The following is a 21,291-nucleotide window of genomic DNA, read 5'->3' as shown; positions in this document are numbered from 1 at the left end:
TTTCTATTTTGTTGTGACTCTTGCCCTTGAAAATAACTATATCTGTACAAAATGAAGATGGCAGTACTATTTGAAGATTTAGATGAAAAACGTGAGTCTTGTATTTAAGGACCACGGGTGACCCACTGTATACAGAAGGCATGTCACAATCAAAATGCTAACATATTTCAAAACTGAGGGGACAGTGGGACTTCTTCTCAGAATGACAGTAGGAAAGAAGAACCATAAACATTGTGTAAGTTTTCTCAGTGCTTTGTAACTTCCTCATGTCCCATCTGTGTTCAGCTGTCTGTATCTCTGTACTGATTGGCAAACTCAGAACATGACAGGATTTCGAGTGGTGAGAAAGAAAGGGCACAGCCAGGCCTTGGGAAGTGGGGGGTAGAAATGCAGGCCTTTAGTGGGTGGCAGAGTTTAGGAGAAAGGGCAAGAAGTTTGAGTCCGAGGGGCCTATTCTGTGCTGGGGAAACCTATTACAAGGTGGACTGGGGCTCTGATGGGGTCCTTATGGGATTTAAATTCCTGATTTCACCTGACTAAATTGCTATTTTAGTCACACCTCCAGCCAGGGCCCTGAAAATAATACACAATTTGTTAATTTATTAATTCACTCAGCAAACCTGTACATCTCTATCTATCTGATAGTAACCTAGGTAGTAGGATATAGATACTAAAAAGAGGACATAGCCCTAACTGGTTTGGCTCAGTGGATAGAGCGTCGGCCTGCGGACTCAAGGGTCCCAGGTTCGATTCCAGTCAAGGGAATGTACCTTGGTTGCGGGCACATCCCCAGTAGGGGGTGTGCAGGAGGCAGCTGATTGATGTTTCTCTCTCATCGATGTTTCTAACTCTCTATCCCTCTCCCTTCCTCTCTGTAAAAAATCAATAAAATATATATATTTTAAAAAAGAGTGCAGACTCTGTAGCCAGACTGATTTATCTGAACCCCTATCTGCCTAAGTTTCCTTGTCTGTAAAATGGAAATAACATGCCTGCTTTGTTACTGTTAAAAGGATTATATGTACATTTCTGAAGCACTTAGAACTGTCTAGCAAGTAGTAGTCTCTAAATAAATTTTAATTCTTTTTAAAAATGTATTTTTTTAGTTAATTTCAGAGAAGAAGGGAGAGCGAGAGAGGGATAGAAACATCAATAATGAGAGAGAATCGTTGGTTGGCTGCCTCCTGCACGTCCCACACAGAGGATCGAGCCCGCAACCTGGGCATATGCCCTTGACCAGAATCGAACCCAGACCCTTTCAGTCCGAAGGCTGACACACTGTCCACTGAGCCAAACCAGCTAGGGCCTTAGTTCTTCTTTTGTAATTTCAAGAGAACATTTATTTGGTAAATCATAGAGATAGAAAATAAGTAATTCCTAAAAGAAATGGGCTTAGGAAACAAGCTATAGAGGTAAAGCAAGGGCCCTGGGAACTTGGGAGTGAGGAAGGTGATGGTAACGTGCCTGGTGCAGGGAGGGGAAAGAGAAAGGCGTGGACGGACATGCTCCCTGGAGGGAGAGCGCCTTAGTTCTTATTTTTTTTTATAATAATTACACAATATTGAAATTATTTTTTAAAGTATAAACCCAGAAAAAATTAAGAAAGCGGGAGGGGACCATCAGCACATAGACTATTTTAACAAATTTTTGGAAGGTGGAAACTCAAATAGAATAGTAGTAACCAATGAAGTGGGCCAACGGAAACCACAGCCTGGACACACATATCCCCTGTGGGAGGCTCTTCACCCCGCAGAGAATCCTGGAGCAGCGGGGGACCCTGAGTGGCAGGTAAGAAGGAGGGCAGGAATGACGGGAAGGGCTGGAAATCGGTGGACTAATTTAAAATCTGTGCATGTCACAGTTGGCTCCCTCCACCCCACCATCAGATTATTTGATAGGGTTTAAACCTGAGGCAAAAAATATTAGATGATTATCTTTTAAAAAAACTGAATAAGCTGTTTCAGCTAACTTGAGCTGGTGTGGGCATTGGCACCCCCAAACAAGGAATCCTTCTAGAACTGGTCATTTTCTGCTCAAGGAATATCCCCAGTGTGCTTTCGGCTGCCAGCTCTGTCTCACAGGTAACTTGAAGTAGTTTTCTGAGGTGTTCCTCTGATTTAGAGCTTCTCCAGGGTAAACCCTGGCTCCCCAATCTGGCCTTCATAAAGTAAAGGGCTTAGTTCAAGTCACAGTGATGTGGCTTTTAATTAGATTTTAACCGTAATTCTGACCAATCAGCTTTTCAACGGCCTACTTCTTAAACATAAATTGCAAACCGAGAATCAGTGTGCATTTGAGGATGGCTGGAAATTTGAAAAATAAACACAAAGGTAAATGGTAACAGCCTTGGAGAAAACATAATTTGGGAGACAGATGAACGAAACCTTAGTATTGATAAAGTTAATTTGTTTATCAGGACCCACAAAAGGGAGGCCACCCCAGTGGCCTGGCCCAAGTCACAAATCTAAACCTCAATAAGCCTGCACTTATGGGACACACCTGTCAGGGAAACCTAACATCCATCAATCACAATCCTCCCACTCAGCTTTGGCTAGTCTACCTTCCCCTAGGAAAACAGATTGTGGTCCTGTAAGGAAATTCCTGTTCTCCGAGCCTACCCTGCCCTGTTTCCTGTTGCCTCTTCTCTATAAAACTCGCTCTGGCCCCGAATCCCTGGGAAACAGTGTTCCACTGCTTGTGAGGCACCCTCTCCCCAATCCCAGGCTGTTTTCCCTTGAACCAGGAAAGCAAACTCCTCATTAACCTTAGTTTTATCATCTGACAGTATCGTAGGAGAGAGTCAGAAAGGTTGTGTTGGTTAAAAATAATAAGATGCCATGAAAATAGAGAACAAGAAAGAGCTGTGGGAAATTAAAACTATAATTGCTGAATTAAGAGTTACTATAGGAGAGTTGGAAGATACTGGAGAGGAAATTTCCCAGAAAATAGAGCAAAAGCACTAAGAATGTGGGGGGGGGGGGGGGGCAGGGGGGGAGTTTGGGTGATCAATTAAATCCCCACCTAAATCATGGGGATACCAGAAAGAGTGAAAAGAGATTAGCAGACAGTAGGAAATCGTCAAAGGAAATTATAGAAAACAATGTCTTAGGGCTGATGGGCCACCCCTGTGTTCAGGGTGAAAGGGCCCATTTGGTGCCCAGAACAATGAATGCAGAAACACCCAAACCTATACACAACATTTTGGAATTTTATAAGCCCAAGGATAAAAGAGAAAATCCTAAAATAAACCGGAAAGATAGAAACTGTCACCAGCAAAGAAGTAAGACTTACACTAGCACTGTGCGCACTAACCAATCGTAACTGTTTAGAATAAAACACTTCCTGTTGTGGGACTTGGGAGGTGTTGTCATTCCTTCTGGGTCCTGACTGGCCCTTTTGACTTCATACTTAGAGCATTTACGGGTAATTTCTCAGTGAACTGCAGTTTGTTTTGAGTTTTAGTTCCTCAAATATTTTCTCACTGCTTCCCATTCAAGGACCAACACAGCATTTGTACTCAGGCGGCCCATTCTCCTTCCAGTGGACCGGGACTCTGGCTAAACCTCTCGGTAAGTAAATTACCATTTCTGGCAAAGGTGCTTTTCCTCCACACCTGAAGTAATGGCACTCTTATTTCTCTTACTTTTGTTCCTCTGGAGGTAAGAGGACAGGCACTATAGCCACCCAGACTTGGGTTTAAATTCTAGATCCGTGACATAGTTGCCTCATCTGGTACTCTTTGCTCTTGTAGTCAAAGGACATGAAATCTGGAGAGGGTCTTGGAGACCTCTCATCCCAGAAACGGCCTCCTGATTAGCAAAATTGACCATGAACCTAAAATTGATCCCAGCTGTTCTGTTGAAACCCCGTGTTTATTTATCTCTGGGGAGGCCTGGAGCCACGGTGCTGTCTCTTGGCCAAATCCGCATGGAATGTACTAACTAGTGATTACTGTAGTCCTGTGCTGGGGTCTGAGACAGACCAGCGGCACCCTATACCAGCTTTTCTGTTTTTGAGGCTGGTCATGTAGCCTAGTTTTGGCCACGTGACCAGAAGAGTCTGAAAGACCCCTCCTTGGAAGAGATTGTAGTTTCCCGAGACCAAGGTACTTGCACATACCTAGGTTGTTCATTCCCTGAAATGCAGCACAGCCTGTGCAGCTTAGGCCGCCAGGAACTGGGCCTGGGATCAGCCCTCTCTGATGTTTGCCTGGTTTTTATTTTTATTTTTGTATCTTATCCTTTACCTGTATTAAAGTCTTATGTAAGTATACTATGAAGAGTCCAGTGAGTTTTTTTCCAAGTACCCAAACGTGTGTAAATGCTGATGATAGCGCTGCGAATGGGATCATTGAAACAGGGTTTGGCTTTATAATTTAAATAACGACTAAGGCTTTGTTTGGCAGAAAGAAAAATGAAAAGTGGGTGAAAGATTTACAATCACTGCCCTGGCTGGTTTGGCTCAGTGGATAGAGCGTTGGCCTGGGGACTGAAGGGTCCCGGGTTCGATTCCAGTCAAGGGCACATGCGCGGGTTGTGGGCTCGGTCCCCAGTGGGGGGCGTGCAGGAGGCAGCCAATCAATGATTCTCTCTCATCATTGATGTTTCTATCTCTCTCCCCCTCTCCCTTCCTCTCTGAAATAAATAAAAATCTATTAAAAAATATTTATAACCACTGATGGCAGGCTGGCTGCCGAGGAATCCCTGGTTTGAATTCATTCAAGTACTATGACTATTGATAGGAGAGAAAGCACAGCAATGGAATGTAAATGTGGTCACTCCAGAGCCAGAGGAAATAGCTGAGTGAATTAAAACAGAAATTCAGATAGAGGGGAAGTCAGCTGAGAATGCTGTGCCTCAGCTGGTTTTGGTTGCTTTGGCAAAAATGAAAGTAACTAAGAAAGAGCCTTAGCCTGCCAAGACCAGAGCTTTGGCTGGTTTCTTCCGTGAAGGGAAGAAACCTGAGGCCAAAGGAGAGGTGGGCAAGTATTTCTTCTGTTCAGAATAAGACCTCATCTGATAGATAAGCACTAAAGAGGCTCTACAGGGAGAGGGCAGCAAGAGAACTTGAAACAAAGGAGCTAATCAATCAAAAAGCAAAGTAACCCTGTGGACTGCTATAGAGAGCTACTCAGGAAACTGCTGGAACAGATTTAGCTCATTACTGACCACTGAGTGCTTTTCCTTGCCTTATTACTGCGAAATGAAGGGCACGCTTGGCCTTCATTAAGACCTGTTCGCTGCCGCTTTTGCAGAAATGTGGGTAGATGGGCAAACTGCAAATCAACTTAGCTGGATAAAGGGAGGGGGCACATAAAACACATAATTCCACCTTCAGGGTTACATGAAATACTCCTGAGGCTCCAGAAGTGTTGGGGATGCAAGCAAGCATCTTTGGATTTATGTGACTACACTAAGGAGTCCCCTATTGTATGCCTTTGATGTAAGTGACGACTGATGCTGTGATAAGAGGGCCTCCAACCGCTTGGACGGAACAGGTGACCTTACTGCTGGGAGGACAGGATGGAGTGAGAGGGGCCGTCGTTGACCTACTAGCGTCTTCCCTCCCACTCGGGCTGAATGATGCACAGATCAGTATTATTCAGAAGAAATGAAACAGTAAGAATGAAAGGGTTGAAGAAAATCTCAGGACTAGTCAAACAAGTGGGAATGTCTGTTAACCTGCTTTTCTTTCCCTTCTCAGAAAATGGCCTCGCAGGAGGAGGCCGCTGACCAGAGGATTTCCCAGCATGATGCAACTTCCCTCGCTCAGCTGTCTGCTCTTCTAGGCATCGACGCAGTTCAGTTTGTAAAGGAAATGGAAAAAGACGAGCAGGAAGATCGAGCAAAAATGCAGAAAGGCTTTAACTCAGAAATGCGCAGTGAAGCCAAAAGGTTAAAGACTTTTGTGACCTATGACCCCTACAGCTCGTGGACACCACAGGAGATGGCAGCGGCTGGGTTTTATTTCACCGGCATAAAAAAGGGGGTGCAGTGCTTCTGCTGTAGCTTAATCCTGTTTTGTTCTGCCCTCAAGAGACTCCCCATAGAAGACCATAAGAAGTTCAGCCCGCACTGTGAGTTCCTTTTGGGCAAAGATGTTGGCAACATTGCTAAGTATGACATAAGAGTTAGGAATCCAGAGAGCAAGAGGAGAGGAGACAAAGCAAAGTACCAAGAAGAGAAGGCCAGACTTGAAACCTTCCAAGATTGGCCATTTTATGCCCATGGGACATCCCCACGGGAGCTCTCAGCGGCTGGCTTTGTCTTTACAGGTAACTTGAAATCATTTTCTGAAGCATTTCTCTGGAGTTTTAAGTTTAGGTTCCATATTTCAGTTGCAATATTTTGTGAACCTTTCCTCACTTGTTAAATGTATTGTATTAGGTATAAGGTCTAGTTCATTAAAATTCAACTGCAGTAATTTACTTGAGCTTTATGTTTCGTATCACATATTAATTTGTCAAATATGTATATAATTAGACAGTTACTTTTGCTTAAATTTGGACCTTAGACAATATTGACAACATTCTTAAGGTCCTTAAAATAAATCATGAGGGCCCTAGCTGGTGTGCTAAGTGGTTAGAGTGTCGGCCCACACACCGAAGGATCTCAGGTTCAATTCCTGGTCAAGGGAACATACTGGGGTTGCAGGTTCAATCCCCGGCCCCCTATATTGATGTTTATCTCTCTCTCTTCCCCTCCCTCCCTCCCTCCCTCTTTCCCTTCTTCCCTCCCTCCCTCCATCTCCTCACCTTTCTCCTTCCACTCTCTCTAAAAATCAATGGAAAATATATCCTCGGGTGAGGATTAACAAAAAATGAATAAAATAAAATAAATCATGAGATCAGTTGGACCCCAGTCTCCTCCCCTTTTCCTTTTGCTGCTCCTATGAGATTTTCCTTTGATTCTTTTAATTGCTGCAATATTGGAATGGCTTTCTGTTTGTTGGTGGGTTGGTTTTAATCTTAGGGCTAATTCTAATGTATAGGGCAAACTGCATTTAAGAAAACTGCAGTTTGAATTGACCTAGGCATGCCGTAAGTGTTATGATGGGTGTAAGTGAGAATTATAATAACAATAACAGCAGTCATTTACTGAGTACCAACAAACTCACCAATTACCCCCATTTCACAGTTGAGTTCATTGAGGCTCAAAGAGTTTAAAAACATGCCTGTGTCCATAGAAATTTCATTGCAGAGCTACAACTTAGGTTTTCTAACCGTGCTCTACGTTGTGAGTTCTGGGGTTTCCCTGCTTCCCCACTACTGCGGCTCTGAGAGCTCAAATAGCAAACACCAGCTCTGGGAACACCTGGCGGGCAGGTGTTAAACAGGTGTATGCAGTATGGCATGGCTGATGGGGAGGTCCTAGGCTTATAAAATGGTCTTTTAGGGCCTGGGGCTGCAGATGGAAATTCAGCCAGATGACCGTGGAAGTGCACAGAGATGTTGGAGTAAGTCTTCCTCACGCACACAGCAGGCAACTCCCAGAAACAGACCTTCTGGGACTACTCCATGGTGCCATTGCTGGGCAATCTAAATGTTTTCCTTCACATGCAGGGAAACGGGACACTGTGCAGTGTTTTTCCTGTGGTGGATGTTTAGGAAATTGGGAGGAAGGAGATGATCCTTGGAAGGAGCATGCCAAGTGGTTCCCCAAGTAAGTAGATCTCTCTCTCTCTCTCTCTCTCTCTCTCTCTCTCTCTCTCTCTCTCTCCTGAAACAAAACTAAAGGCAAGAGTCACCTTCCTAGAGTAGCATACTCAAAACTGGAATGTTCCAGAATTTCTTCAAGCAAAGATCACATAATTTAAAAATAATTTCTTAAATGTTATTTTATCATCCTAAATATGAAGACACATTTTGTCAAGTAGAAGTTTCAGGATCCACCCTAACTGATAAATAAGAATAATTCACATAGGGATGTTGTAAAATGGCATTTAAAGGAAGGTGGAGAGTAAAACAATGTTTAAGACTATTACAAATGGTTTCATGTACTGCTGATTATGTACTGAACAAAAACATTTTATTTTAAAAACTCAGAATTTTGAATGTTGCAATGCTCTTTAATTCCCTTAGAAAATAAAGTATATTTTAATTATTTTTAATGCTATATTTACTAGTATTTCTATATTACTTTGTATCTAGCAAATACATATTCATTCCCTTTATAGTTTTTAAAACTTTTATTATGGAAAATTTCAAAGGTGGAGAGAATCTATAATAATAAAAGTATAATATGCAAATCGACCAAACGGCCGAACAGCGGAACGACCATCCAAATGACCTTCTGGACGAAGCCGGGGCTGTGAGGGCCTACTCTTTCATGAATTTCGTGCTTCGGGCCTCTAGTAGTATAATAAGAACTTACTAACACATGGCGAAGTCTTCACCTGTATCTTCCATTCATCTTTCACCCACCTTTCTTCAGAAATAATAATAATAACCAGTTTATATTAAAGTCCATTCCATACATCATATAATGCCATTTGTTGATATTCTTTTTTAAAAAAAATATATTTTATTGATTTTTTTACAGAGAGGAAGGGAGAGGGATAGAGAGTTAGAAACATCGATGAGAGAGAAACATCAATCACCTGCCTCCTGCACACCTCCTACTGGGGATGTGCCTGCAACCATGGTACATGCCCTTGACTGGAATCGAACCTGGGATCCTTCAGTCCGCAGGCTGATACTCTATCTACTGAGCCAAACTGGTTAGGCCATTTGTTGATATTCTTATATTTTAGAATTATATACTGAAATACCTTTAAGAAACAAAACCACAGTATCATTATTTCTCCTAAAAAAAGATTAACATTGATTCCTCAATACATATAATCAAATATATGAGTCATTGTTCAATGTCCACATCCCTCCAATTCCTTCTCTCTCTCTCTCTTTTTTTAATATATTTTATTGATTTTTTACAGAGAGGAAGAGAGAGGGATAGAGAGTCAGAAACATTTATGAGAGAGAAACATCGACCAGCTGCCTCCTGCACACCTCCTACTGGGGATGTGCCCCAACCAAGGTACATGCCCTTGGGACCTTTCAGTCTGCAGGCCGACGCTCTATCCACTGAGCCAAACTGGTTAGGGCCCTTCTCTCTCTTTACTGCTGGTTAATTTAAATCAGAATCCAAACAAATCTGTCTATTACATTTAGTTGATCTGTCTCTTAATATTTTTAATTTATAGATTTCCTTCTTTCCTCTTTTTCTTGTCACTTATTCTTTATAGAAGCCATGTAATCTGTCCTGTAAAATTCCCTACACTCTAGGTTTGGCTGAATCTGTTTCTGTGGAGTAACAATGTTTTTCTACTTCCTATATTTCCTATAACCTAGTACTTGGATCTAGCAATGTGATCAAGCTTATACTCTATTTCTTTTATATATATATATATTTTATTGATTTCAGAGAGGAAGGGAGAGGGAAAGTCAGAAACGTCAATGATGAGAGAGAATCATTGATTGGCTGCCTCCTGCACGCCCCCTACTGGGGATCGAGCCCCACAACTCAGGCATGTGCCCTTGACTGGAATGGAACCCGGGACCCTTCAGTCCACAGGCCAACGCTCTATCCACTGAGCCAAACCATCTAGGGCATCATACTCTATTTCTTTAACAAATATTTGTCATATAGCTACTACATGCAAAGAGGTTATTGGTTATATCATAGATCAACCACACAATACCTGGGCAGTTATCTATGTTTATAAGTCATCTTGCACATGTACAGTCATGCTCACAAAAGTGGAAGGATGTCTATGATATGGTAAGTGAAAAAAGCAATATGCAAAATAATATGTGTAGTGTAAGCCCTTAAAAAATGTATAAAGCCACTCAACCTATATACAGACTTGTTTGAAAATATATAGAGCCCTAGATGGTTTGGCTCAGTGGATAGAGCATCGGACTCTGGACTGAAGGGTCCCAGGTTTGATTCTGGTCAAGGGCAGGTGCCCACGTTGCGGACTGGATCCCCAGTAGCGGGCATACAGGAGGCAGCCGATCAATGATTCTCTCTCATCATTGATGTTTCTGTCTCTCCCTCTCCCTTTCTCTCTGAAATCAATAAACCCGGGCATGTGCCCTACCTGGGAATTGAACTGTGACCTCCTGGTTCATAGGTCGATGCTCAACCACTGAGCCATGCCTGCTGGGCCACCATAGCTTAATTTAACTAACAAAATCTCCAGTCTATATATATATATATTACTGTAAATCAGTCTCTTTGATTCTATTATATATTTTGTTTCAAGAGAAAAGATAATTTTAAGACTTAATTTTAAATTATTTATGTTGTCACTTATGTAAGTAAAGAATAATTATGTGAGAATAATGATGAATCTCTTACATTTTGGTATAAGTCTCTTGACAGTTTTATTTTAAGTTGAAAAAATTCACTATTTTTAAGTGTACAATTCAGTAAGTTTTAACAAATGTTTATTGTATAACCATCACCACAATAATAGAGATATAGAACAGCTCTGTCACAATATTGGTGTAGATTTTAATTATGTTTATTAATTATAGATGTGAATTTCTTCAAAGTAAGAAATCCTCAGAGGAAATTGGCCAGTATATTCAAAGCTACAAGGGATTTGTTGATGTCACGGTAATTTATAACACCATTTTCCCCCCTCATGTTGGCTTTTGATTACCTAATAATATCTGAATTAGAAGAGGATGGGCTTTCTTTTTTTGGGGGGGGTGGGAGAGTCATGAATTCTACTTCTTACTTCTTTCTTATTCCCTTCTTTCCTACCCCTACTTCTCAACTGGCAGAATGAAGAAAATCACATTCTCTTGCTAAACTAGAGCCCTTAAAAGTCCTTTTTCCAGGGCTGACTTTTGATTGGTCAGTCTGCCTTCCTCATAGTCTTTCCCTCTTTGACTGAGGCCACCTCCCCTAGCTTTCCTTGGCTGTCCCGTCTGAATACCTGTGTGAGATTTTGGGACCACGTCACCATCACCCTCAGAGGGCCTCAGTTCCTGTCTCCTAGCTAGTTACTCTATAACTATTAGTAAGGATTCCCTAATGGCAGGTCATAGAAAACCCAACCCAAATTGACTTAAGCAAAAAGGGGAATTTATTGGCTAACATGACTCAGAAGATAAGAACCCTGCAGAGATAACTTGACCTGAACGTGGAGAAGTGTTTCCTGAGAAAGAAATCAAGTGCGGTTATCAGAGAAGGATCAGTTGCTTAATACCTAATGCCCTTCTCAATCTAGTTTCCTTCCTATATTTCATACTTCCTCATTAGTCAAAGTACATCTCTGATATCCACATGTAAGTCAGCTTTGGAGCTAGATCTCTGGAAACAGCCACCCTAGAAGGCTTCCTGTTAGGTAGCAGCACTGCATAAAAAATTCCAACATTAATAGAAACAAATATTTAGAGAACCATCTCCAACAACCCTGCCACTCAATCCAAGGAAACTTCATTTCATAGATACTTGTATCCTCTAAGTCAAAGTCAAATTTTTCATTTTCTTCAGGGAGAACATTTTGTGAATTCCTGGGTCAAGAGAGATTTACCTATGGCATCAGGTAAACAGTCTTTTTTTTTTTTAAGGGAAGAAATGTTAAAATGTTTAAAACGCAGACATATTTCAAAGGCTTTGCTTGTTTATTTCTTTTTTTGTTTTTCTTTTGTCCTCACCCTTTTTTTAACCCTTCTATTTTTTTACTCATTTTATAGGGCACATGCCCAGGTTGTAGGCTCTATCCCCAGTGGGGGACATGCAGGAGGCAGCCGATCAGTGATTCTCTCTCATCATTGATGTTTCTATCTCTCTCTCCCTCTCCCTTCCTCTCTGAAATATATATATATATATATATATATATATATATATATATATATATATATATAACACAATTAAAATTTCTGGATAAAATGGTTTTGAAAACATTCTTAAATGGATCTGTGTCTGTTAAGAATTAAACATGAAGTAATAGAAAAAATATATATAGTTCTCCACCTTCAAATCCTTATACAGGGCTCCTAAAACGCTCATAATTTCCTAAGCGATAAGAGTACTAGGGGCATCTTTTGTTCTAATGAGGTGACTCTGGGTGGGCTCCTGGATGGGGGTTGGTCACTAGAAACATGAAACCATGATTAGGAGCTTAGAATTTTTAGTCCTCCTCCTCCCCGCCCCTCCCAGTTCTCCAGAGAGGGGAGCGGGGCTGGAAGTGGAATTAATAACATCTTCATGATGAAATCCCAGTAGCACAGGGTTCAGAGAGCTTCCAGGTGGGTGACACATTCCAACTCCATGGCGGTGGAAGCTCCCCTTCTTGGGGCCCTCTCGGGCCTCAGCCTACCTCTTCATCCAGCTGTTCACCTGTATCTTCTACCAATCCTTTACTAGACTAGTAAACATAAGAAAGTGTTTCTGTGAGTTCTGTGAGCCACTCAGTAAATGAAGTGAAGTGGGGGCAGTCTTGTGGGACTGAGCCCTTAACCTGTGGGATCTGACGCTGTCTCCAGGTAGAGGGAGTCAGAATTGAGTTAAATTTTAGGGCGCCTAGCTGGTCAGAGAAAACCACCACACATCTGGTGCCAGAGGTGTTGTGTAGTCCGAGAGTAAAGGAGACACCCAGGAGGAAAAGATGTATTTTTCCAATACATTAAGCATAGCGGATTAAAAATGAAGTGACGGGCCCTAACTGATTTGGCTCAGTGGATAGAGCATCGGCCTGCGGACTCAAGGGTCCCAGGTTCGATTCCGGTCAAGGGCATGTACCTTGGTTATGGGCACATCCCCGGTAGGGAGTGTGCAGGAGGCAGCTGACTAATGTTTCTCTCTCATCGATATTTCTAACTCTCTCTCCCTCTCCTTTCCTCTATGTAAAAAATCAATAAAATATATATTTTTTTAAAAATGAAGTGATGGCATGAATCCTGGGGTTGAGTGGAACATCAAAGCAAGCTTTCATCTTTAGAAAATTCACAAAACCAATGTAGATTAAAATTTTTTTTTAAATATATCTTTACTTGAGGCCTGGTGCACGAAATTCATGCACGGGGGGTGGGGGGGGTGTCCCTCAGCCCAGCCTGCACCCTCTCTAATCTGGGACCCCTTGAGGGATGTCCAACTGCCCATGTAGGCCCGATCCCACCAAGATCGGGCCTAAACGGGCAGTCGGACATCCCTCTCACAATCCAGGACTGCTGGCTCCCAACTGCTCACCTGCCTGCCTGCTGGATTGCCCCTAACCGCTTCTGCCTGCCAGCCTGATCACCCCCTAACCACACCCCTGCCAGCCTGATCAACGCCTAACTGCTCCCCTGCTGGCCCAATTGCCCCTAGCTGCCCTCCCCTGCCGGCCTGGTTGCCCCTAACTGCCCTCCCCTGCTGGTCTGGTCGCCCCCAACGGCCCTCCCCTGCAGGCCTGGTCCCCCCCAACTGCCCTTCCCTGCAGGCCTGGTCTCCCCCAACTGTCCTCCCATGTAGGCCTGCCCCCCCCAACTGCCCTCTCCTGCAGGCCTGGTCCCCCCCAACTGCCCTCCCTGCAGGCCTGATCGCCTACAACAGCCCTCCCCTGCCAGCCATCTTGTGGCCATCTTGTGTCCACATTGGGGCGGCCATCTTTGACCACATGGGGGCGGCCATCTTGTGTTGGAGTGATGGTCAATTTGCATATTATCTCCTTATTATTTAGGATTGATTTCAGAGAGGAAGGGAGAGATAGAGAGATAGAAACATCAATGATGAGAGAGAATCATTAATTGGCTGCCTCCTGCCTGTCCCCTACTGGGGATCAAGCCCGCAACTCAGGCATATGCCCTTGACTGGAATCAAACCTGGGTCCCTTCAGTCCGCAGGCTGACGCTCTATCCACTGAGCCAAACCAGCTAGGGCCAGATTTAAATTTTTTAAAAATTGATTTTAGAAAGGAAGGGAGAGGGAGAGAGAGATGGCAACATCAATGATGAGAGAGAATCATTGATCAGCTGCCTCTTGCACACCCCCTACTGGGGATTGAGCCTGCAACCTGGGCATGTGCCCTGACCAGGAATCAAACCACGACCTCCTGTTTTGTTTGTTTGTTTGTTTGTTGTTCTTTTTTTAAATATATTTTATTGATTTTTCACAGAGAGGAAGGGAGAGGGATAGAGAGCTAGAAACATCAATGAGAGAGAAACATCGACCAGCTGCCTCCTGCACACCCCCCACTGGGGATGTGCCCGCAACCAAGGTACATGCCCTTGACTGGAATCGAACCTGGGACCTTTCAGTCCGCAGGCCGACGCTCTGTCCACTGAGCCAAACCGGTTTCGGCGACCTCCTGGTTTATAGGTCGACCCACAACCACTGATCCATACCGGCCAGGCAATGTAGGTTTAATTTTCACGTCCTTATAGGGCACAGATGACAGGAACCAAACCCCAGAGCCCACCCAATATGAGAAAACTAATGGAGGCCATTCCATAGAGTGGACACCCCAAAGGGCAAGAAATAAATCTGCCTGCTCTTAAGGGAACTACAAGGAAAGTTTGTCTTTCTTAACACTAAATTGCGAAGGAGGTGTATCTTCTTTAGCTTTTTTCAGTTCGCAGGCCGACGCTCAATCCACTGAGCCAAACCGGTTTTGGCTACCTTTAGCTTTTTTGATTGTTTTATTCTGATGCTAGATGATGAGGTAATTTTAAAAGCTTTTATAGTAGAAAAATTTGAACATACACAAATAAAATAGTATATACTCACTACTCTGCTTCAACAGTTTAACACATAGTCAGTCTTGCTTCATCTAACTTTCTTCTTTTTAACCTCCCCCAATTATACTGAAGCAAACTCCAAGCATCATATCATTCTGTCTGTAAATATGAAGTGATAACTTGAACCTGCTACGTACACTATCAAAACTTGCTGGTCTAATCATATGCCTTTTATTCCAGCTTTTTGCAATGACAGCATCTTTGCTAATGAAGAACTACGGCTGGACTCTTTTAAGAAATGGCCCCATGCATCCCCTGTGGGTGCTGCAGCTCTGGCCAAAGCAGGTCTTTTCTATATAGGTGAGTCAGTAGTTTGCATCAGCCTCTTGCCTTGCTGCTCATTCAAGGCCCACATACATTTAATGACCTGGATTTGTATTTATCTAGTCTCCACAATCTCCACTCTTCTAGTCTTTCCTTATATATCCTTTTCCTTGCCAAGTCAGAAAGCCGCTCCCAGTTTTCTACAACTAACTTAGGTAGGGAAGCTCCAAGTTGAAACCTTAAGAACTCGACTAACAATGAATACAAGTACATGTATCCTCCGCTTTTCGAAAGTTAGTTTTATGCCACTTTGTTTTTATGAAAGATATATACATGAGTAAAGGCAGACCTTGGAGATACTGCAGGTTCAGTTCCAGACCACTGCAATAAAGTAACTATCACAATACGGGAGTCATAATCCATTTGCTGATGGAGGGTATTGCCTTCCATTTGCAAAAAATGTAATATCTGTGAAGCACATGACAGCAAAGCACAATAAAACTGTCACATGACCCTTCTGCTTCTACCTCTTTAACCAGAACTTAGTATGGCCAGACTAGCTATAAGAGAAGCGAAAAATCAAGCAATACTTTTTGTTGTTGTTAATCCTCACCTGAGGATGTTTTTTCCCCAGTGATTTTTAGAGAGATTGAAAGGGAGGGAGGGAGAGAAAGAGAGACACATCGATTGGTTGCCTCCCAGATATACCTGGATCAGGACTGGGGATTGAGCCTGCAACCTGCAACCGAGGTACGTACGTGTCCTTGACCGGAATTGAACCCAGGACCCTTCAGTCTGCGGGTGGACACTCTATCCACTGAGCCAAACCGGTTAGGGTCATAGCATTCTCTTTAGCTTCTGGTCATCAGGAAGTTCCCCTCTGTAATCCACAACTAGTAGGCTGGTTCCCTTCAGCTAACCGCCTGAGGTACAGTAAGGATCAGAGAAAGGATATTGTGCTCTGCCTTGGTCCTTGCTGGCCTTCTTCAGACCAGACACACAAATTGAGTTACATTGGAGGTCCATGCAGATCTTTTACTGAGAGGTCAAATAGATGTCACAAATATCACACAGCAGTGCAGAGTAGGGGAATATAGCGGTCACTTTATTTTTTATTTTATTTTTTAAAATATATTTTATTGATTTTTTACAGAGAGGAAGGGAGAGGGATAGAGTTAGAAATATCGATGAGAGAGAAACATCTATCAGCTGCCTTCTGCACACCTCCTACTGGGGATGCGCCCGCAACCAAGGTACATGCCCTTGACCAGAATCGAACCTGGGACCCTTCAGTCCACAGGCCGACGCTCTATCCACTGAGCCAAACCGGTTAGGGCTATAGCGGTCACTTTAACAAAAATATTCCATGGTACAAAATGATCTTAATGGCTCACAAGCTTAAGCATTTGGAAAGGCAGTGTCCCTACTCTATTCTGTCTTCCTCTTGCCAGCCTCCTTCAAATACCCTCTGTCCAGTGTCCTCATCCTCTTCCTTTCGAACCTCCACCTCTCCCCACAAATCCTAATCATCTGACCCTCTAACAGTCTTGCAAACTCTAGGACCTCATATTTTCATGCAGACACAAAGGGAGGTTTTCCTCTGCCCTAGCTTTGCCATGCCTACAGAGGTCCAAGAGCGGAAGATGATAGATGTTCCATTTCTACTTCAATCCTTTGGTAGATTCCAATGCTAGTTCCCTTTCTAAGAAATATAGTCTCACAAGGAGACTTGATCCTACTTCTAGTGGAATAAACCTGGCAATAATGTAGTAATAGGCATTTGATGCTTCATGGGCTTACACAGGGCTGCAAAATTTGCTCATATTTTTCCCCATGAGCCCCATGTGTATTTTCTCTGATTTAATCACGAAACAAATGCTTATAGAGTGCCTAATAAGTGCTAGGCACTCTTCAAGTCCATGAGATTCATTGGGGAGCAAAACAGACAAAAGTTTTTTTCCTTCATGGAGCTTTAATGCCCACACTGATTTGCACATCTCCTGCTCCACAGGAGGATGGGACAGGGAAAGGGTGTTCATCAAAGTGCATGGTACATAGAAGCATCCATGACTATTTGCTCATTATCCCGTTGGTCCTGTATAGAATATTGCCCCAACTTGTGACTTTGTCACAAAATCTGATTGGAAATGCAAGTAGGGTTTTGCTAATAAAGGCCTGGTAGTTATTACCTGTGTCAGTTGAGAAATACACATGCCAGTTACACTGATTGAATTTCCTTGCATCTAGGTATAGAGGACACCGTCCAGTGTTTTTCCTGTGGAGGATGTATGAAAAACTGGGTGGAAGGTGATGACCCATTAGGAGATCATTCCAAATATTTTCCTGAGTGAGTGGAATGCTTAGTGTCTGTGAATTTCGATATACTTTAAAACAAGTTGTCCCTCGTTTGTTTTTTTTTTTGCATTTTCTTATTAAATATTTGCTCAACCCTCTCATTCCTACTCTGAAGAATGAGTCTTTATCTCTTATCCCCTTGTTCTCATGACACCCTTTCCATTTAGCATTTCCTTTATTATAGTTATAGCATAGTTTTGGTGATATCAATATTTTTACATTGTATGTTTATTTATCATGACTGCATAAATGCTATGCAGAACTGAACCTGTCGTAAATTATTATTTTTCCTCTCTGTACTAGTTTTAATTTTTGTAAAAAGTAATAATTGTCTTGTTAGTAGTTTGTTTAATTTTTTGTTTTTTTTAAATGAAATTCATACATTAACCACTTTAAAGTGCACAATCTAGTAGTATTTAGTACATTTACAATGTTGTGCAACCACTTCCTCTAATTCCATTTTCATTACCCCAAAAGAAAACTGTACCCATTAAGTAGTCACTCCCTATCTTCCCACCCCATCCTACTCTAGCTCCTTAGAGCTACCAATATACTTTCTGTCTCTACAGATTTACTTATTTTGGATATTTTATATAAATGGAAACATACAATATGACTTTTTGTGTCTGGCTTCTTTCACTTAGCATAATGTATTGAGGTTCATCCATGTTGTAGCATGTATCAGTACTTCATTTTTTTTATGACAGTTATATATATTTCTCCATATTCTCACCAATACATTTTTTTAACTATAGTATTTGCTTAGGTATTTTTTTTAATGTCTTGAGCACCAGTTTATCATCAAATTTACCCAAATGTTTAAATCTTCTCTCTAATAATTCAGAACTATAAGATATTCCATCATTTTCATTTTCTTGAAGTTTCTCTCCAACATGAACTGCTTTTCCTGTAGTTATTCTGGGATCCTAGGGATTCCTGTTGGCTTTCTCCTGTGTTGTAGCTCCTGTATCCTGGATCTAATGTCATCATCTTGGTTTATCCACTCATTTTGGTGGAGCACTCCTCCAAGTTCCCTGGAAAAGACTGCACAAGAGATACATGTTTCTAGCTTGTATATAATTCATATATGTGAATATTTTCTCACATTTGTTTCATAGTTTAGCTGGGTATAGAATTCTAGGTTGGAGGTTGTCCTAATTTCAATTGTAAAGGCATTGCTACATTTTCGTATAGCTTCCAATGTTGCTATTGATTCTGATTCTTAATCCTTAGATTGCAAACCACATTTCCACCCCTTCTAGAAGCTTTTAGGATTTTCTGTTTGTTTCTAGTGTTCTAAAATTTCATGAAGAAATGGCTATTTTTTTTTGTTTTGTTGTTTTTAAATATGTATATTTTTTATTGATTTCAGAGAGGAAGGGAGAGGGAGAGAGAGATAAAAACATCAGTGATGAGAGAAAATCATCAATTGCCTGCATCCTGCATGCTCCCCCACTAAGGATTGAGCCCACAACCTGGGCAAGTGCCCCATCCAGGAATTGAACCATGACCTCTCGATTCATATATAGGTTGATGCTCAACCACTGAGCCACTCTGGCAGAGTGAAACGGCTATTTCTTTAATATTTTTTCTCTGTGAATGTTTAAAGTTTTTTGGCTTACTTATTTTTTGCTCACCAAACTCTCCATAAATGTTGAGTTGTAAGAAGAAATTGGTTGTTTTCACTTTGTAATTTGAAGACTTTTTTCCAGAAATAAGTATTAATACATACAGATCTTAAAACAAATACTCCTATTTAATTCTAAGATTCTAAAGAGGATACTGCTTTGAAGGAGTTTTGACAGAAGTAGTTGCTTTTTTTCTTTCTTATTTGAGTTAGTATTTAGTAAATTGTTGAGAATCACAGGGACATTCCTCTTAATTGTTGGAAACATAATCTAGTATGCAGTATACTTTTGTTTAGAACTTTTTTTCTGGAATCTATCAACTTCCTTTTGTGTGGTTTTTACTCTACATTTGCCTTCTTTTTTTTTAAATTGAAGACTAGGATGCCTCCAAAGGAGTAACTAAAATATTTATGATTTGAAGGACAATAAGAAACCAATGTATCAACCACAGAAGTTAAGAAATTGAACATTAGCCGAAACCGGTTTGGCTCAATGGATAGAGCGTCGGCCTGTGGACTGAAGGGTCCCAGGTTCGATTCCGGTCAAGGGCATGTACCTTGGTTGCGGGCACATCCCCAGTAGGGAGTGTGCAGGAGGCAGCTGATCGATGTTTCTAACTTTCTATCTCTCTCCCTTTCTCTCTGTAAAACATCAATTTTATATATATATATATATATATATATATATATATATATATTATATATATATATATATATATATAAAAGAAATTGAACATTACCAAATGCCTTAGAAGGCTACTGTATATCCACCCTCCCCAATTCCAATTATATCCTTTTTCCTCCAATCCAGAGTTAAACATGATCCTGAATTTTTGGTTAATTATTCATCTGCTTCTCTTTATGGTTTTACCCACTGCATATGTCGCCTTAAACATATTGAATTTTGCCTATTCTTGAAGTGAAAATAGAAGCATACTGCATGGTTCTGTGAATGACACATTTAGCTCCACATTGTGTTTCAGGCTCATTCTTAATTATGTATAGAGTTGTAGTCCACTTGTTTTCACTGCTATATAGTGTATTATTTCACAAGTATATAATTATCTATTCCATTATTGATTCAACATCTGGGTTGTCTGAGGGATGTTGCAAAGTCAAATAATGGTACTACAAACATTCTTGTGCATATTTCCCAATGCCCATGATCGTTTCTCTAGGACATATAACAAAATGTGGAATTGCACAGTCATAAAATTTGAACATATTCAACTTCACTAGAGAGTGCAAAACTTTTTCAGAGTGGTTGTACTCGTTTACTAGTACATTTACACTACCATAGATGAATTTTCCTTGGCCTGCTTCCTTACGAATTTGGTATTGTCCAAACTTAAATTTTTGACAACTTAAAAATTTTCATATTTTCCCATATAATTTCCATATTATTTTTCTTCAGAAGTGTGTATTATTATTCTTTGCCCTTTCATATTCAGAGAATATATGAACTGTCCCTCTTTACCTCTCATAGTACTCCTTATTCTTGTCTTTATCTGACATTAATATTATTTTATCACTCCAATTATTCTATAATTAGTTTTTACATGATATCTTTTTTGAAATCATTTTACTTTTAATCTATGGCTTTATATTTAAAAGTGAATTTCTTGTGGTAAACATAGTTGGATCTTGTTTTTAACTCTGACAATGGAGTGTTTAGAACATGTACATTTGGCCCGGCAGGTATGGCTCAGTGGTTAAGCATCTACCTGTGGTAGGAGGTCACAGTTCAATTCTTGGTCAGGGCACATACCTGGGTTGTGGGCTCGATCTCAGTAGGGGGCGTGCAGGAGGCAGCCAATTGACGATTCTCTCTCATCATTGATGTTTCTCTCTCTTCCTCCTCCCTTCTCTATGAAACCAATAAAAACATATTTTTTTAAAAGAACATGTACATATAATTTAATTATTGATATACAACATTTCTTGGAGTGCAGGTCTGCTGGATTCAAGTATTATTTTGCTATTTGCTGTCTATTTATTACAACTTTCTGTGTTTCTTTTTCTTCTTTTCATTACTTTTCTGAGTTTGAGTATTTTTTAGTGTTCCATTTTATCTCTATTATTGGTTTATTAGCTGTACATCTTTGTCTTTTTAGTGCCTGCTCTAGAATTTATAATGTGCGTGTTTAACATTATCAGTCATCTTTACATATTATAACACTTGACATATAATGTATGAATTATGTAATAGTATATTTCTGTTTCTCCCCTACTATCCTTTTGCTTTTATTATCATATACTAGAGGCCCGGTGCACAAAATTTGTGAAACGGGGGGGGGGGGGGAAGATAGTG

At 41.1% G+C, this 21,291-nt stretch overlaps 1 protein-coding gene across 1 annotated transcript in view; it reads left to right on the top strand.

Annotated features, from left to right (window-relative positions):
* The first annotated feature begins 3,067 nt into the window (after positions 1-3,067).
* The window catches only part of NAIP (NLR family apoptosis inhibitory protein), a 31,007-nt gene continuing 12,783 nt past the window's right edge, over positions 3,068-21,291 (top strand). The window contains exons 1-8 of the mRNA XM_079797830.1: positions 3,068-3,569; positions 5,704-6,274; positions 7,562-7,661; positions 10,541-10,622; positions 11,508-11,559; positions 14,915-15,034; positions 17,246-17,345; positions 20,618-20,678. Coding sequence (XP_079653956.1) covers positions 5,707-6,274; positions 7,562-7,661; positions 10,541-10,622; positions 11,508-11,559; positions 14,915-15,034; positions 17,246-17,345; positions 20,618-20,678 — 1,083 coding nt within the window. The 5' untranslated portion in view covers positions 3,068-3,569; positions 5,704-5,706. The remainder of the gene's footprint in view (positions 3,570-5,703; positions 6,275-7,561; positions 7,662-10,540; positions 10,623-11,507; positions 11,560-14,914; positions 15,035-17,245; positions 17,346-20,617; positions 20,679-21,291) is intronic.

This window comes from Cnephaeus nilssonii (assembly GCF_951640355.1).
Source record: "Cnephaeus nilssonii genome assembly, chromosome: 2".
Lineage (NCBI taxonomy): Eukaryota > Metazoa > Chordata > Mammalia > Chiroptera > Vespertilionidae > Cnephaeus > Cnephaeus nilssonii.
This window is presented reverse-complemented; position numbering and strand designations above follow the sequence as displayed.